This window comes from Lates calcarifer, linkage group LG16_LG22, assembly GCF_001640805.2.
Source record: "Lates calcarifer isolate ASB-BC8 linkage group LG16_LG22, TLL_Latcal_v3, whole genome shotgun sequence".
Classification (NCBI taxonomy): Eukaryota; Metazoa; Chordata; class Actinopteri; family Centropomidae; genus Lates; species Lates calcarifer.
The window spans coordinates 25,055,317-25,073,786 of record NC_066848.1 but is presented as its reverse complement, the minus strand read 5'-3'; the positions used below and the strand labels follow the sequence as shown (position 1 = coordinate 25,073,786).

The 18,470-nt window shown below is 39.6% G+C and overlaps 1 protein-coding gene across 1 annotated transcript in view; it reads left to right on the top strand.

The window, feature by feature from the left end:
* The window catches only part of shtn1 (shootin 1), a 31,617-nt gene that overhangs the window by 7,561 nt on the left and 5,586 nt on the right, over positions 1 to 18,470 (top strand). Inside the window, exons 4-13 of the mRNA XM_051076783.1 lie at positions 2,306 to 2,406; positions 7,148 to 7,319; positions 9,521 to 9,618; positions 10,166 to 10,247; positions 10,444 to 10,538; positions 10,989 to 11,135; positions 13,714 to 13,867; positions 14,243 to 14,366; positions 14,831 to 14,913; positions 17,062 to 17,165. Of these exons, the coding sequence (XP_050932740.1) occupies positions 2,306 to 2,406; positions 7,148 to 7,319; positions 9,521 to 9,618; positions 10,166 to 10,247; positions 10,444 to 10,538; positions 10,989 to 11,135; positions 13,714 to 13,867; positions 14,243 to 14,366; positions 14,831 to 14,913; positions 17,062 to 17,165 (1,160 nt within the window). The remainder of the gene's footprint in view (positions 1 to 2,305; positions 2,407 to 7,147; positions 7,320 to 9,520; positions 9,619 to 10,165; positions 10,248 to 10,443; positions 10,539 to 10,988; positions 11,136 to 13,713; positions 13,868 to 14,242; positions 14,367 to 14,830; positions 14,914 to 17,061; positions 17,166 to 18,470) is intronic.

Sequence of the window (18,470 nt, the reverse complement as noted above, 5' to 3'; positions counted from 1 at the left end):
GGTGCACATGATGTTTATATACCATTGTGTGTCTGCAAATGTGGATATGTTCAGTGTCCTGATGATAAATTTTGGGCTGCTCTCACAGACACTGGCAAATGAATGAACACATTCTTGTCAAAATACATGAGATTTCAGGTAGAAATGTTTTCAGGTTGTTCTCCTGCAAATCAAACAACGCAGCTTTAACATAGATAAATGTTACTGATTTCTACTGAAGATAGGCTTGGATTAACTTTCAGCCTGCTGTTCTATATTGAACAGACAATGTATACCTTTATAAATATACAGGTGTGAATATAACTTCACTTCCTATATTGGCTTGGTTTAATACTCTTCAGTGTTCTATCAAATAAAAATCCACCATTCTTCTCATCATATATTTTTCTATTGCAGCCCTATCGTCATACATGATACAGTAGTTTAGCAAAGAAATAAGGCTTAAAGGCAAATGTTTCTCCTCACCCTGGGTTAAGTGCAACATCACATGTATTATTCAGAACAAAAAGCCCACATACACCCTAAACTATTATTCATAGTCTTATGCTCTAAAGTTTTTCCTGCATGTATTCAGTCTATACTCAATACACCTTGGCCTTGGCTGATGAAAGTAAAATGGTAGGGGAAATTATCAGAATAAAAGATACATTGGTAGGATTATTTAGTTCACTTCTTTTTGAATTCATATTATAATGATGCACATAGGTCACTCACCAATGAGGCTACTCAGATGGCAGACACAATAGCAAGCAGAAATATACTTCAGTGTCAAGTGTTACGGCACTCTTATCTCAATTAACTCCGCGATGAAATGAGAAGTCACAGGTATGCACCCACTCATTTGGAACATCCTAATCATGTTATTTGTTTCCTTGATGGCATTTTGATCAGGTTCAATAGCCATGAGTTGACTTTTTAAATTTGTATTAACATGAATGCAGTCATTCAGTAGAATTTAATGTGTTGCTTTTCAATAACATTGTCACATCAACAAAGGCAAGTGACTCCTGGCATTCTTTGCTAAAGAGCAGAAATTATAAGATGAACATGCATCATTGTCTTGTCTTTGTATACTGTATGTTTGCATCATTAACCATGGATTCATTTCAGTCTGTTAACTTGTTGCTTCACTGAGTCTCAGCATGTGTCACACTTGGGCCAGAGAGGTTACCCCAACTACAGAGGCTACAAAATTACTGCTGGCTTGTTTTTCTTTGATAATATTGTTAGAAAAGTTGACCGTGTCCCATTTATTTTTATACTTTATTGTTCCCTTCTTTGTCCTTACATTCAACACACTGTGAGGTATTGTAAAACCCCTACCCATAATTAAATGGAACAAGTATATTTACTCAATTGCTGTACTTAAGTACAATAGGTATAGGTTGAGGTATTTGTATATTACTGGAGTATTTTCATTGTGATAGACTGGCACCCAGGCTGTACCCCACCTCTCAGCCCAGCTGGGATAGGCTCCAGCCACCCTGCGACCCTTATATAAGATAAGCAGTATAGATAATGAATAAATTTGGGTGGATGGGAGTATGGAGTATTTTCATTGTTTGCAATTTTATACTTCTATTCCACTGTATTTCAGAGGGAATTTTCTGGTTAATAAATCTGGATTTACATATAAAAAAATCTTATGAGCTTTTGAAATGATGCAACAATATGTAACAGTCAGACTGCCATGCCACATTACAATATCAATAAAATATCAACAATCAAATAACGTAACCCAAATAACTTCTTTTATAATGATGTAACATGCGCAGGTGCATGTCACATTATGCTGGTAATACTTGCGTAATTGTATTTGAATGTAGGACTTTTGGTGTCGTCGTAAGCCTAACAATGGCAGGTGTCATACGCTGTGCAGATTTGTGATTGTGGCCTGCCTAGAAAATGACTTGACTGTTTTTCACTGAAGTATTTTCACTCTTACATCAGAGCAGGATCTGAATTCTTCCTCCATTTCTACACACTGTGCAGGTCCATTTCCTGTCACACTGCTGTGTTTTTCCTGAACATAAAGTTAGAGCACTTTTAATCAACATATCTGCAAAGTCATACATATATATATACCATGTTTATACTGAATGCATCTGCAATTATTGACTGACAGTTGATTTTACATGCATGTCCTACAATATCCACTCAAGTATCATCAAGTATCAGCTTTAACGGCCCAAAATTACACAGCGTACAGGGGCCTGAGGACACTCAGTGTTTCACACCAAGTTACAGCAATAAAGCCAGTTTGGTTCATAATTTTTTATGTTTTTAATTCTCTTTCCTTTCTCAGTGTCTCAGATGGTCATTGAAGAGGTCAGTGCCATTCAGGAGAACCTGGAGGTCGAAAGGACGTGTAGAGAAAGTGCTGAAGCCCTGGCCTCTAAAGGTGCAGTTCATCTTTATACAAATACACTACTGTTAAAAGACAATGAACTAGCAGTCTGTCATTCCATCTGTGTTATTTGTATGTTACTGACATTGCCTAACTTGGATTCAAGTCCAATAAAGCATGCTCACAATCAGGAAAATTGTGTCATCACATTAAAACAAGGTAGGAATAATGTAATCAGAATAGTAGGATCTGTTGATTTAGAATGTTTGGCTAAATAAATACTACAACATCAAATCAGCCATTTAAGATGAATCTCTGCTCAGTGTATTTCAGAAACCATCACTTTGACACATTCAATTTGTATGTTGCAATCAAAAGCACTCTGTGCTCCTCCAGTTCTGTTGCTGTCCCCATATGTCTAAAATTGCATTGGATTCATTTGATTCAGAGCACACATTTTTGGGGTCCTTGCTAAAATGTGAGTTGTGATTGAGAGTGGGGGAGCTTGGCACATAGTGATTTTGCAGCCCACTGGTGTTGAGCTTATCACTGTAATCATTTCTCATTCAATTTCTGGACAAAAGCCCTTGCAGTCCACCTGGTTGGACCAGATTTTGGGCAGTGGGAGGCTGAGGGAGAATTATGGTGAAGATTGACTTTTAGGCCTCTTTTTGTTACATTCCTCAGCCTTCAGTGGCCCTCTTTGGTTTGTTTTCATCTTAAAGGAGTGACAAGTAAGATTTGTACTGGCTCACTCTCTGGGTGAGCTGACGAAGTTGTTGTTTAATACTACTGGCTCAAAGATGTCTTCAAGACACTCATCTGCTGCTCACTGCTGCAATCTGTTCTATATTTTATGAAGGTTAAAAAGCTTAACCTTTAACTTACATGTAACAAATGACAGTACAATAATTATTATTCCAGTGTTCAGCATGCTGTAACACTGTTGTCTATCATCTATGGTGAAGAAAGGCACACACACACACACACACACACACACACAGATCGAGAGAGACAACTTTAAACTTCTCGTACGGTCCCATTGTGGATTGTGGATGTAGGTCAAATCCTACTGATATTGTTGCATTTCCTTCTTGATATGAGCAGAAAATGACCAAATAATAAGTAGATAAAGCTTTGACAGGAGTTTTCTCTCAAAGATTTAACAGTTCAGCAGCTTTAACAGAGACTCAGAGTCAATCTCTCCTTCCTGTTTACATCACACTTACTTATGAGCAGAAGGTTTTCATAGGGGTGGCCAGGTTGAGGCTAGTACTCATGTTGGGGTGGCACTCTACACAGTGCGGTGCTGTACTGAGGTTAGATAATGAAGTTTGGTTATGATCAGAAAGTGTATATCCAAGTTTGTGGATGTGCAGACAATAAGAGAGAAACAGTACCATTTTCTTTATTTTCTATATTATTATTCTTATTCTTATCACTATTATTACTGTCAGGCGGCACGGTGGTGCAGTGGTTAGCACTGTTGCCTCACAACAAGAAGGTTCTCTCCGGGTACTGCGGCTTCCTCCCACAGTTCAAACACATGCAGATTAATTGGTGAAAAACTCTTAATTGCCTGTAGGTGTGAATGGTTGTTTGGCCCTGTGATGGACTGGCGATCCATTCAGGGTGTACCCCGCCTCTCGTCTAATGTCAGCTGGGATAGGCTCCAGCCCCCCTGTGAACCCTAATGTATAAGTGGTACAGATAATGAATGAATGAATGAATGAATGAATGAATGCCTACTGTCCTGCATGGCCAAAGTAAATTTAAAGTCTAGCTTTCAAACAACAGCAGTGCTTCAGAGGTGTGCTTTTGCACTGGTTTAGCAAGAAAATTTCTCCCATCCCAAAAGATTTCCCCATCTACAGCTACTCTTTTAATATAAAAATAGTCCTTCCAAATATCCAGCATGTTTTTGTTACAGTACTTACATTGTCATTGTATTCTCTGGGTGCAAATGTTCTGGTTTGGAATATTAATATCAGTAAATATTTAGCAACTGATGACACAGAATCAAATATAATTTTATCATTTCCTTTTAATATGTGACATTTCTTTTCCTACTGACCTAGTGCAAGAATTGGCATCAGTATAAAAAAGACATAATGTAGCAGGCAATGTCCACTGAAGAGGGCCCATAAGAGCCAGCAGTAAACAAAGCCACTCCTGGTCTGACAACAGGAATTAGTCTATTTGTTGTTAAGATATACCAAGCTTACCTCATGGCAGTAAGTGACTACTCTCTGTCAAGCTTTATTATGTCTTCTGCTCTCTTCTTTTTTGATATAAAACAATGACAATAATTAGACAGTCCTTGTGCCTGTCTTGCTGATATAGAACTTTGTATGAGTCAGTGGGGGTGGGTGGTTGGCTGGGGGAGGCGGCGGGCCCTATTAACCATATCTAACAACATATCAACAATTCACTTATTTAAGCAGAAACATTTTTCACTTGTAAGCTCTGTGAATAGAGTAAGGTCAGAAGGTATTATCTATGTGAACAGTGTTGTTGACCTTTAATTTCTGCAACATTGTAAAGTCACAGTTTTTATGCTGTGAAGGTGTAACATCAGCTTACTTATTTACATTTAAATCAAACCCATAATACAGGATGGAATGTCTTCAGAGGAGAACAGACCGGCTGAAGAATTAATTTCCGTGTACCCCAATGATGGTAATTGCCGAATATTCCCAGTCTGACAGACACTAAAGTTAAGTCCTCAATATTTTGAATTAAAAAGCAACCAGCGGGTGTTTGCAGTTTACAACCAGTCTAATCAGAATGTGTTTTTGATGCTTAATATTTTTGTGTTGATGTGTGATCAAAGGTAAGATGAGGGGGCTGTGACTTTGTAATGGTGACCTCCTGAAAGTGCTAGCCCAATGCTATGTCAGCCTTGATTGATCTGAGTATATAATTTTATACGTACATTTTTCTCACCAATTGTAGCGTATTATCAAGATAATGTGATTCCATGTTATGTATTGTTGATTGCATTTCAAAGAAAAAAAAAAAAAGATGCAGTCTGAAGGGCATCATCACAAGATGGAATTGCTGCAATCTGCTCTCACCGGGAAGCCATTAATAAATGTTTCTTGTATGGCTCGCCTTTTCTATTTCTCTTCTTTTTTCTCCTCTCCAGGCACTTTTCTTCCTACAGATGACACCAAGAAACATGCATAATTGGCATCCTCTTCCCATAGGCTTCATTCATGTTTTGCTTAGTGATGGTCTCCTTAATTGATACATATGTCTGTCCCGATGATTGAACTTTTAGAGATGAAATGGCCATTGTGGCAGTTTAGTATGTATGCTTCAAGTAGAACTGATCAATTTGCAAAGAATTACAAGGAAAAACTGCACATAAGAATACGTGTTAGAAGTTATAATCACACAGAAAAACATGATGCACAGAAATGCAAGATGCAAATACATGTCACATCAAAAACTGTGATTACATCTAAAAGAAGAGATATTCACTGCCTTTTTCTGCTTCCTTCGCCTGCTTGTGCTCCTTTAATGATGTCTGTTTTTTCACACCTTATCATTGCTTTTGCATGCGTCCTGCCATTATGACTGATTGCAGGGCCAAAGAAAAGAGGAAATCAGAACAACATCTCATCTGCCCTGTCTGTCTCTCTGCTACCTTATTTCTTTGCCTATTTTCCACTTGCTTAATACAAAGCACGCTTGTCACTCTATGCAGATTTGAGAAATGAAGGCACTGTAAGATGCAGGCCCTGTCAGTTTGTGTTGGATTCATGTCGCCTTTTAAGGAGCATGTGCTGAATATGCCAGAAGTTGTGCGTTCGGAGATTGATTCTGTGGCTGCACCAACTCATCTCTCTGTTTACAGTACACCTAAGTGTTATTGTTATGGGTGTATTGTCAAACAATGAGCAAATTATCTGTGAAAATCAAAGAAAAGCGTCTGTTTTTTGAAAGGTTTAATGTTACTGTTTGTACCATCTTTGTGGCTTAATCATAATAAAAGTGATTTTACATAGAAATAAGTTGTTATTACCCAGTTTTGAAGTCATTAGCTGTGTCCTTTAATAGATATTTCCTCCTTGTAATTTCAAGACTCAAGACAAAACTCAGTGAATTAAACATACACAGAAAATACAGTATATATTAATACGACCTATATAATCATATTTAATGTGAATTTACATATGTGACATACTGAATGTGATTCTTAATACAGGTCAGGATAATGGAGGAGAGGCTATGCTATGCTTCAAAGACAGATGTGGGTTTGTGTTGTGTATGCTTAAACTGCAATTAAAAAAAAAAAGGTGCTGAGTAATAAGTTACATTACTCAGTCCATAATTGGAAATATAATTGTAAGCTGCTGATTATAATGCTATTGGCCATGGTGTACAAGTTAGTTAATTACATTTAGAACTTATAATTATAGCTATTTAGCTCAACTTAAAAATTAAGCTTTTGAACACTTTTATGGGATGATTTTTGAATAATTAACAATAAAAACCAAATTAGATCAGCAGCTCACAGGACGTAATGTACTGAGACTGGAAATCCACTGGACTACTGTATGGTGCTTTATAGCACCAAAGGTGAACTATTATATTTTGCAGATAATGTGGGTAGCACATAACAGTACTTATTGAAGAAGTGATTTCATTTTGAGAAATCTAAAATTTTGATTTAGAGATTTAGGTTTAGAGTGCCACTGATCTCTTTCCTTCCTGACATTCTCCACCATACTCTGCTCTGACATTTCCACGTGCATGTCCCTTTATGTTTCCGTCTGTGCCTCGTCACTGCAGTTGAACCGTCAGAACCGCTCCCTGAAGAGGAAGAGCATGATGATGCTGTCCCACCTCAGCCCAGAGACCATCACACAGATCAACCTGGAGGATGAAGAAGAGGAGGATGGTGAAGACCTAAATGCAGCCAGCAAGGTGTGCCTCTCCCCTCAGTGCCATGCCACTGTCTCAGGTACATGATGTCTCCAACTCCTCCAAGTCACCGTATACTGTATTCACAGTTCTAGCCACATAGAAACAGCAAAAAGACTTGAGGCATTTATCTTTTATTTCTGTTCAAATAGTGACCTTAATAGGAAAGGTTTTTTTAGGGTTTGACATTTTATCATTCCTATATTATTACAACCTGTTACCATTCATGGACCATAGAGCCACCAATGACAGAAGAGGCACTGCACAGAATTTACAAGTCAAAGTGGATTTACTGGTCTCGAGCTACTCAGCCAATGAAAACGCTTCTATATTGTTATTAATTGCCTGCGATAAATAAAGTTTGTTTTGGAGCTCTCATTAGACCATGCATGCATGGCATGGTCTAATGAGCTAATGAGCTCATGATCCAGTGATATTAGGAGCTTGATCTACACAGGAACTTACAAAAACACATTTATAATACAACATCTGTACATAGAAATAAACTATGTGGTTAATATCACGCCACTAAAACCTGTCCGCACAGATCATCATTTTGAACTGAACACAGCAAACATTAATCACAGTTCTGTGATCTGTGATCTTGATCTAAGTACCAACATGTTATTGATAAATAAGTTTTGACAGTGTGTGGGATGTTCAAGGTAACTTTTTTTTTATCTGTGTCTTCCTAACGTAATGAAATTTCTCTTTTAACATTCACTGTAGCTTCATTTGATAGTTATTTAATCAGAGATCACTGTATATAAGCTGAATGTACCAAAGTACAAATAGACTCCCCCAAAAAAGTTAACTACTACTCATTTGTAAACTGCTAAGCTGTGCATTGCATATACATGAAGTAAGTACAGATGTTCTGAGTCTGAGATATGATATTAGTGAAGTACTTTTCTTCCCATCCAGCAGTCTGTAGGAAATGTCATGGTTCGTTCCTTTAGTCAGCCAGTAATTATACCTTGGGTGATAATGGATTTATACCCCATGATGCTTTTCCCATCATGTTGTTCAAGCCCGTTGGCATTAAAAGGGAGAGATAATCATCTTATTTGCAAATGATACACTCTGACAGAGAAAATGATTGAATTCAGAAATAAGTTGACTTGCTCTAAGATTGCGGGCTTATTATATTGAACATTCATCGGTGCATGTTAATGGACAGCTAGTGAAAGTACTTCCTGTCAAGGCACACACAGGATATTGTCACTTTTTACTTCTACCATATACAGTATAGGTTTAAACTAAATACGATCAGAGAACATTTGCTGCAGGTTCTGAGCTGAGCACAGACACAGGTGAGCCCCAGGGAAGGTCCTGCCACTGTCAAACTGTTCAGACAGTTTTTAACATTTTCATTTAATTTGAGAATTTTATTCAACTCAGTACTTGTCCTGTTTAACAAAGGGCATTCCATCCTTCGCTAAAAACAATTTTAGGTGTCAGTGACCTTTTCTGTTTAAATATCCTCCTAAATGTCTCCTCCTGGTCCTGCTGTGAGCTGCTTTGTATTAACAGATTGCATCTCTGTGCAATTTCAAAGATTTAAGAACAAAAGGGTTTCTTAGATTTCCTGGGTACAGAGACTCTTAAAATTCAGGCATTTGCTACATGAAGGAAATGACTGACATTATCACAGACGTGTAGAAATACATACTGCTGATGCTGCACATTTAGTTTTGCAAACACATATCATGAGGAAATAAATAAAAGGCAAGTGCGGCACATTCTTCTGGATTCTGAGCTTTTCACTGCTCTTCTGGGGTAAACACATTTATTCCGTGTCTCAAAATAATAGTTGGGAACATACAGGCCATTCACTAACAAAGGCCAGGTTAAAAAAACACTGAGGGGATGAAATTACCTGCAGCCTATTGAAACAGCTTGTGTGGTAAATTTAGTATAATGTCCATTTTCACAGCACTGATTCCATCAGTATAGCATTCAGCACTCTGCTGCTCCCAGTTTCTCTCTGTTTTAACAGGAATAATGTTTTCACACTTGTTTTCCCTTCAGTTTGGTGGATTTGGTCAGTTTAGAGCAATGTCATCCAAATTCAGGGGACAGATGAAAATGTAGTCCTCCACAAAACAACTGTAATGTTTTCCTGAGCAACTCAGAAAACAACCATTGTTGACTGTGTAGATCTGTGGTACTCACCATGCCAGAGTCCTACAGTACAGTGTGTAAGAGTACCGGTTGACGTTTTGATTTTCTTTGTTTCAGAGCTACAAAATAAATTGGAGTTAGCAGTCAAGGAGAAGAATCAAGCAGTGACTGATCTTGAGGCAGTAAGAGGCCAACTGAGGGAAACCAGGGAAGAAGTAGGTTGAAGAAGCATTTTCCTATTTGGTTTGCCCTTTCAGTAAGACTCAGATTCCATATACAATACATCTTTACTCATAATAAATCTATATCTACAGCAAGGCTACCAAATTATCAGAAAGAGACGGGTCATTAACCTAGATCAGCAGCCAAATCCAGATTAAGTGCAGCGGTACATAGTCCTACCCATTCCACTGATCAACAGGTGGTGGGTGCTTAGATATACCACACTGAGCCGTCAAAGGCGGGGAAGAAGAAGACTGGAAGTGGAGTAAACATGGCTGCATTAATGGAATAACACTGAATGTAAACTTAGTTAACCAGTATGTTAGTTACCACCTGTTTTCCATGTCACACAAAATCACTTTTGTTTTGGTCCATCTGTCTCAGAAATGTGATCTGAGATAAGTCTTTAGTCTTTCATTAGTTGCACTTAAAGTGGGAAGAGTGACTGTAAATGTGTAAAACAGCATCTGTGAGAAAGAACTCATAAAAGAAATGTGATTCTCTGTATTGTTTCTCTGCTCTGTCTCCTTCCATTTGCAGCTGCTGAAAGAGAAACACGATAACACAGTTTTAATTGCTGAGACAGTGAAGCAAAAGAAGCTCCTGGTGAAATACAACAGAGGTTAGTGGGGAGTGCATGTGGTTACTGTGGCCTTCATTATTACACTATCACTAATGAGCTAACATGGAAAAGAGGGTGCTCATCATGCACATTGTCTTATTTTCCTACAGTAATTACACCAAGGTATCACAGTTAATTGACTGCTGATGTAGTGAAGACTACATGTTGCATCTGACATGTGGAAATCTCTGTGCAGTGTCTCAGTTTGCCGTGGAGGAATACGAGGCCTTACAGGACATGTTGGACCTGGAGCGGGATCTGAGAACAGAAGCAGAGAGCTTTGGCAGAGCAGTGAGTTTTGATACATTAGCCTTCCATGTTCCTCACTTATTCTTTGCATGATGATTTTTGATCTGTTCTTTTGTCCCTTGGGCGGCACAGTGGTGCAGTGGTTAGCTCTGTCCTCAAGAAGGTTCCAGGCTCGAACTCCGGTTCGCCCAGGGCTTTTCTGTGTGGAGTTTGCATGTTCTCCCTGTTCCTGCGGGAATTCTCTCAGAGAACTCCGGCTTCCTCTCACAGTCCAAAGACATGCAGGTTCATTGGTGAAGCTAAATTGTCTGTAGGTGTGAATGTGAACTGGTGATCTGTTCAGAGTGTACGCCGCCTCTTCTCTATGTCAGCTGGGATTGGCTCCAGCCCTTTGCGGCAGTATAAACAGTTTTGATAATGGATGGATATTTGGTCCCTTGCAACACTATGTTATGACTCAGGTCCATGTATTTCCCTCCTTCTTTTCTTCAGATGATGGTCGAGCAAAAGAATCTGAAGAGACAGAGTCAGATCCTGATGCAGAGCTCCTCACCTAGTCAAGCTCTACAGGATGCCCTTAGCCAGGTCACCAGACTAACCCAGGATCTAGAGACGCAGAGGCTGGAGCACCAGAATCAGGTCTCTTTACACAACTTACTCACAAACCAGATTAATCTATGATGGTAACATCACACACTGAGTTAGTTAGTGTGATGGACATGGGAGAGCAAGTCAGGAAGTAGTGAATTCAAGCATCCGTACAAAATGCAAACTCTTCAAGCATGTGGAGATTAAGCCTCATTATGAGATGTCTACATGCCTGCGTGTCCACTTAATCTGAGGGCTGGTGGTTCAATCCTGGGCTTCTCTGGTCTGCATGTCAAAGTGTCCTTGAGCAAGATGCTGAACGTCATCTTGCCTCCCATGATGTGCTGTTTGTGTGTTGTAGTGAAGCATATACTGTGTATATATATGTATATGTGTGTGTGTGTGTGTGTGTGTGTGTGTGTGTGTAGGACCATGTATGAATGGGTGAATGTGACTTGAAGGTAAAGCACAAAATGCAGTACATTGTTAGAGAACTAAACTGGGCACTGGCTTTATGCACTGTATATATGTTGTGTATTCCTCATCCTTGGTCCTCCAAAGGAGCTCCTCTTCTTGCAGTTAGGCGGTTGGGGAAATACAGGGCTCAAAGCCACCCTACCACTGTACTGAATTGAGATCTTATTCTACTGGACTTTTTTATTGTTACACTCACAAAATGTCCTTCCACTCAGTGTAGAGGAGGAAACATCTGTCAAAGGAAACTGCTCTGAATCTTTGTATGGAAATATTCTGAGACCCTGGATCATACAGCTGCTTCACTCTGCAGTTCAGACAAGTCTTACTACAGTGTTAGAAGAAAAATCTCCCTGATATTTTAAACTAGAAATGACACATTTGGGAAAAAAGGACAAACAATAATTTAAAAAAAAGTTACAAGAACAAAATTCTAAGAGCCAATTTGTGGTTTGGCTGCAAAAATTTGCAAGGGTCCACAAAGGTTCACCAGACATAAAATTCGCAGTGGTGGGCCATCAGGGCCAGCAAGGCCTTCTCTGCTGGCCTAAACACTGTCACAATCACTGACTTATATTTTCTACACTTTTCCATTAATACTATATGTATTAAATTGTTCTCAATAGAGAAATAGAGCTTGCTAGCGCAAGCTAAAACATGTTAGTATAGGTTTAATAGCTGTTTTTTCAAGCCACGATGGCTGAAGAGGAAGAGTTCAGTGACTCTGTTTTAGAGGTTATCTGTGAGTCTCAGTTCCAACAATAAGTCCTTTTCTATCACCATGGAGGCTAATGTTCAAAGTCGAGTCTGCCCAGTCGTATTTCTTGCATGAGTTTTAATTCGCTTTAGGGCTGAGAATGCAAGCATTTTTTTTTATTTGTCTACAAATAATCAGCAGTTTCAGTGAGTAAAATACATTTTACCTATATTTTATTGTCTCATCTTTGTCATTTTATTAGTTAATGTTGATGCTTCTGTTGAAGATGATGTGTGTGGCTCAGCTGTGGCTGCAGTGTTTAGAGACCTATTGAATTGTGTTAATTGGGTGTGAAATTCACGGCCCGTCGTTACCAGCTCAAGTTTGCGCGTTTGAAAAGTAAACTGGATAATGGGTTGGTTTGCTGTGGGCCTATGTGCGCACATTTACTTTATTTTAATTTAATGATTTATTTTATTTTTTAGATTTTCATCTTGTCCAGTAACCACAGTAGACAAAGCTCTCCCTCCCATTGTTGACCTCCATGTGTGGCATGTATAAAAGTGCATCTGCTGCCTGTGTGCAAGTCCACAGCTGTTCACATCTATAATACAGTATGATTAAAGCTTTACTGTAGTTGAATGGAAATATCTTGGTTACAGACTGACTCAGGAGACACAGGATCCAGCCTGTAACACGACAGACTTCAAGATGAGACTATGTTGACAGTCAACCAAAACTATTTGTACAATTATTCATTCATACTGAACTCATTAAAAACAGATGAAATAGTTAATAATAGAGGAAAAGTACTGCATATGTATGCCATCCCTGTGTTTTACACCTGTAATGCCTCTAATTCATATGCATCAAAATTCCATCAAAAAATGAATCATTTAGCTGGTTAATTACATAGGGGGGAAATGCCTGATGAATTATCATGGGCCATGATGGCAAAACCTAGGGACCATGACCTGCCAGATTATTAATTAAAAGCAGCAGTGTAGCCTCCAGCTCCCTCCCACCTCCTCTGGCACTGATGGAAAACAATTAGAGCTGAGTGGGATCACTGAACTCTCCTGGTACCGGGATAGAGGTTGCCATACCCTTCATTTGAGGAACAATTAAAACACTGGTTAAGGAACTGGGGTTGGGGAGCGGATGGCTGAATGTTAACTGGCAGCTACCCAATGCAGCTTCTCAGAAATCATTAGCATAGGAGCTGCAGTGGACACAGTGCTGCAGAGCTGTTCTTTTTTCAGCAGGAAAGTCGATTGATGTACATTTTTTGAGTTTTTTACCAGTCACAACATCAGCAACAACATGTAACATATATATGTATATATGTATATATATATATGTGTGTGTGTGTGTGTGTGTGTGTGTCTGTTTATATATATACACACACACACACAAAGCTGTACCAATGACAGTGTGCTGTGGTTGGGCCATCCTCAGTTAAAGCAGTTGGAGGACAGGCTGGGGAGCTGTGAGACTCAGAGAGAGCTGACGGCACTGAGGCGCAAACTAGAGCTTGTGGAGGAGGAGAAGAGGGAGTACAGTGACAAATGCTCCAAGGCTGAAGTGGAGGTTAAGGATCTGCGGTTTACAGGTGAGGATATATTTGGAGCTGTAAAGACAAGACGAACTGTGGGACATTACACTGTACACTATAGAGGTCAGCACAACAACAGCACTACAGAGGGAGCTGTGTCTGTGTGTGTGTGTGTGTGTGTGTGTGTGTGTGTGGGCTGCAACAATGCCAACAAGCCCCATTTGATTTAAAGTATGACCATGATATTCTCCTCATGCCTTTTGTCAGCCTGGAAGACCATGATCTGTTCCTGAGAGTCTTGACTACAAGAGTTTTCTGTTCATGGTGCTGTCTGTCTGTGTGTGTGTGTGTGGTGTGTGTGTGTGTGGTGTGTGTGTGTGTGGTGTGTGTGTGTGTGTGTATACTGTAACTGGATGTGATTGACTGGGCCAGTTGAGGAGCTCCAGAAGAAGCTGCAGGCAGCTACCAACCCACCCCCAGCTCCAGCTCCAGCACCTCCACCTCCCCCACCACCTCCACCTCCTCCAGCTCCAGCTTTGGCCTCCAACCCCCTCAGGTTCGATCACACAGTGTGCTTTGCCTATCATCATTAGGGAAACTGAAGCATTGTACCTCTCATACAGTGAAATGCCACCAAAGGTGGTGTCTGTAGTGTGGAGTCTGTAAAGTATGCAGCATGGAGGCACCCTCTCTGGTATTGTTGGCCTTTACCGCATCATAATGTGCTCAGTCAGTTCATCATGCTGATCTGGCACTGAAGGCAATCAGTGAGAGAGAGCTGTCTATTAGTATTATTACATTATTACTACAGTCTTTATGATATGAAAGTGAGTAAAAAGTTTAAATGGTGATATTCAGATGAGCAGGCAAAAACAATAATTTACTTTAAAACCTTTATGTTCCTGAAAGCCTTACAGGAGAAGTGGTTGGTTAAGGTGGCCACATCAATACCAGCAGGTTCTTGTAGAGCAGAACCCTAAATAACAACCAGCTGGTCTCCATCTGTGCCCTCCCCTGTAGCTCGCTGCTGTCATTGATCCGAAAGAGAAGAGACATCAACACTGACATCCCACTAGTGGTTCAGGACTCTGCCAAGACACCAGGTACACATCAAACATTCACAGGATATGAATTATACAGTGTATACTGCTGCACCATCCCACATGATTAAACCTGTTGAAACCACAGTGCAGGAGGACTTTCAGTTTGGATGTGCTGGCAGGTGTCTATTATTTTCTGTAACATACAGTGTCTTTGATTGTTGATTTTAAGTAATGCAGTTTGAATACAAGATACTCAGTGAAGGCCTCAGCACCAGCAGCTCAGAGTTTTATTGTAGTTAGTGCTGCACCAAGACATCACTGGAACAGCTACTGAAAAACCAGATACAACAATCCATGTCTGTCAGCCTGTTCAGCAACTACACACGTTGAACATGATGGTGATATTGAGCAAGAAATTAAAAAAAAAAAAAAAAAAGAAGAAGAAGAAGAAAAGAGATAACAAAGGAAGAACTCAGTAAAACAGAGAACAATAATTCCCCTGCACGTTTCCTCAGCTGAAGGACTTTTCACAGAGCTTTGTTTCACAGAGCTGGAGAGGGAAACACACCTGTTCACCAGCCTTTTTTTTTTTCTCAGTGAGGCAAAATAAAAAGTAGCCACACTGAGGTCACAGTGTCACATGATCCAGACCCCAAAAACTACACTTTAAAAAGCAAGTAAGACCTCAGGAGTTTTATGTTTGTTCCACTACACCCAAATGTCGTGAAGACACAGGGCACAGCAGACTTTACTTACATGTGTTAGCATGGTGTGAGATCTTTTTTTAGATTTTTATTTAATGTTACGATAGAAGGATGTTTGATGGACATTTTTGTATGTTAATATTCAATTTCACTGTGTTCCTTAAATTATACTTTTTGATATTCTGAGTGATTACAGTGAGGAAAATGCTGTAAAAATGTTCACATTCTGTAACTCACACCCTCTCAAAATTCAGATATTCATATCTTTTCTTTCTCTATGTGATGTATGTTCATTTTGTATTTTATTCTCCTCAGGACTGCTATGGCTCATACATTTCAGTGTAGGAGAACTGGTCTTAAGTCCTGTTATTTCCCTTTTAGAATTTATTCTTTTTGCCTTTTCCTTTGTAAATCAATGTCACTTGTGTGTAGAAGGACAAATGCTGTAGCAAGTGGTGCATAAGAAATTCAAACTCAAATCTCCATCATCGGCCTGTTAGGTCAACATGTTAAATTCTTCAATTTGTGCAAACAAAAGGGAAACCTTGACTTGTTGGAGCAGGTAGGACATCCATGCTGACTGAACAGGCTATACTGTGTCTTCATTTTGTGAAATAGTTTTTGAATATGTGAGACTTGAATTGGGCACTACGCACAGAGTATTTGTTGGAATTACATACAGGGCTGAAAAGGTGCCACCCAAGGATCTTTTACTCTGACACCAGAATAATAGTCTCTTTCTGAGGAAAATATTTTACTATTACTACAACACAAAATAGTTTTTGTGTGACATTTTAAAGACATCTCACCAACAATAGTTCAATTGTGTATGCCATTGAATGTTCTATGGTAGAAAATTAAATATTCACATTTCTTTGCCAATAGGCTGCATTATCGCAGGATTTGATTTTTGTTCTTGTCTTTTGTGAACTTGAGAAACTCTCTTTTCCTCGCAGAACTTTTCCATAAAAAAAAAAAAAAGCTGAATAGTGTTTGTGTTTTTACACAGTCGTAATTCATAGCAGATGAATTTTGTTAACCTCACACACTACAAACGCTCTGAACTCTACAGGTGTATTCTGAATGCTACAGAATTACCAACTGCAATAATTATTGTTCCATGACTACAGCCCAGTCCATCCTAACACAAAATTGACAATAACCCAGTTCTCTCAGTATTTCTGGCATAATTAAAAGGAAAACCCTAGAGTTTCCCCAACAAAAACTTGATTGATTGGTCCCAGGGCCTCGTGTCATTTTTAAGCTTTTACATCCAAATTAGTTTTATATCAGCTGCGATGCTAATGATGCCTGTGAATTACACAGCACCTCTCAAAATCATTTAAACTCATTTTGGGTCTTGGCACTGTTTCCCACTGAGGCAGAGTCCCATTTAGTGTCAGGGAAGCTGCTAAATACAACATGTGTGCTGAAAAAGACCATTAAAGCTTCAAGCTTAGTGATGAAATCTTTGTCTCGCTTGTTGTGTGTCTGTCACACCCAGAGGTGGACGTCAGGCAGCAGGCCGTGGAGGAAATGATGCAAAGGATCAAAAAAGGCGTTCACCTTCGACCAGTCAACCAGTCACCTCATAGAGTCAGAAGACAGGTAAATTCAAAATCAGCCCAACATGACCTTTGACCTGCTGTGTTTTTGACTATTAAACTCTGGCTTTTAAACTCTAGTTTTATGGCAGTAAACTGTCAGTAATGACTGATAACTCTGCAAAGCTGTGTGTGTTCTCCCACTCTCCCACGCCACTGTGGGCTGAATGCCCAGATCTTGATCTCATTGTGCTGAACATGAATATTGAATGTTGAATATTCACTGTCACTGTCACATTTTCAAAAATAATCCTACATGAACAAAATTGTACTGAAATGAAACTAAATGTCTTTAAATTCATTTGAATGTGACCCACATAGAATAGTGCTGAACTATGTTGTAGACTCAATGTTTATTTGTGGTGCCATGCAAACATTACTGTAAGGCTAATGCATTTTACAATGTGAGCAAACAGCTTGACATTTATTCATATTTTTTCCATCCATGGTGTCAAATCTAAAATGCTTACTTCTCATATGATTTGATGTTATGATGTCCACTCTGCACAGCTCACACTGCTTTTGTTCTCTATTTTGTGTTAGCAAAGAGAACAATAGTTTTGTCTTTTGAGGTGAATGGGACCTGCAGTACATCACAGTGATGGTGTATTTTTAGGAACAACCCCTGCTGGAGTAGTGTGGATTTTTAATTCAAATACACTGATCAGCCATAACATTAAAACCACTGACAGCTGAAGTGAATAACAATCGATCATCTCATTATAACACAATGTTCTGCTGAGGAACCTTTGGTCCTGACGTTCATTTGGACGTTACTTTGTTATCACCCACCAGCAGACCAAGCATACACCCACAATGACAACAACACTCCCCAATGTCAGGGGCCTCCTCCAGCAGGATAATGCTCCCACCACACCACAAAAACTGCTCAGAAATGTCTCCAGGAACACGACAAAGAGCCCAAGGTGTTGACCTGGTCTCCAGACTTCCCAGATCCCAATCTGATCCAGCATCTGTGGGATGATCCAGAGCAAGTCAGATCCATGGAGGCCCCATCCCACAATGACAAGGATCTGCTGCCAATATCCCGGTGCCAAACACTACAGGAGATCTTCAGAGATCCCATGTCCAAGACCCAACAGGTCAGAGCTGTTTTAAAGAGGTCCCTCAGTATGAGGGGTCAAGAGCTTTGGCTCTTTGTCGTGTTCCTGGAGACATTTCTGTTTTTCATTTCTGTGACAGTTTTTGTGGTGTGGTGGGAACATCATCCTGCTGGGGGAGGCCCCTGACATTGGGGAGTGTTGTTGCCATTGGAGGGGTGTGTGCTTGGTTTGTGACAGTATTTAGG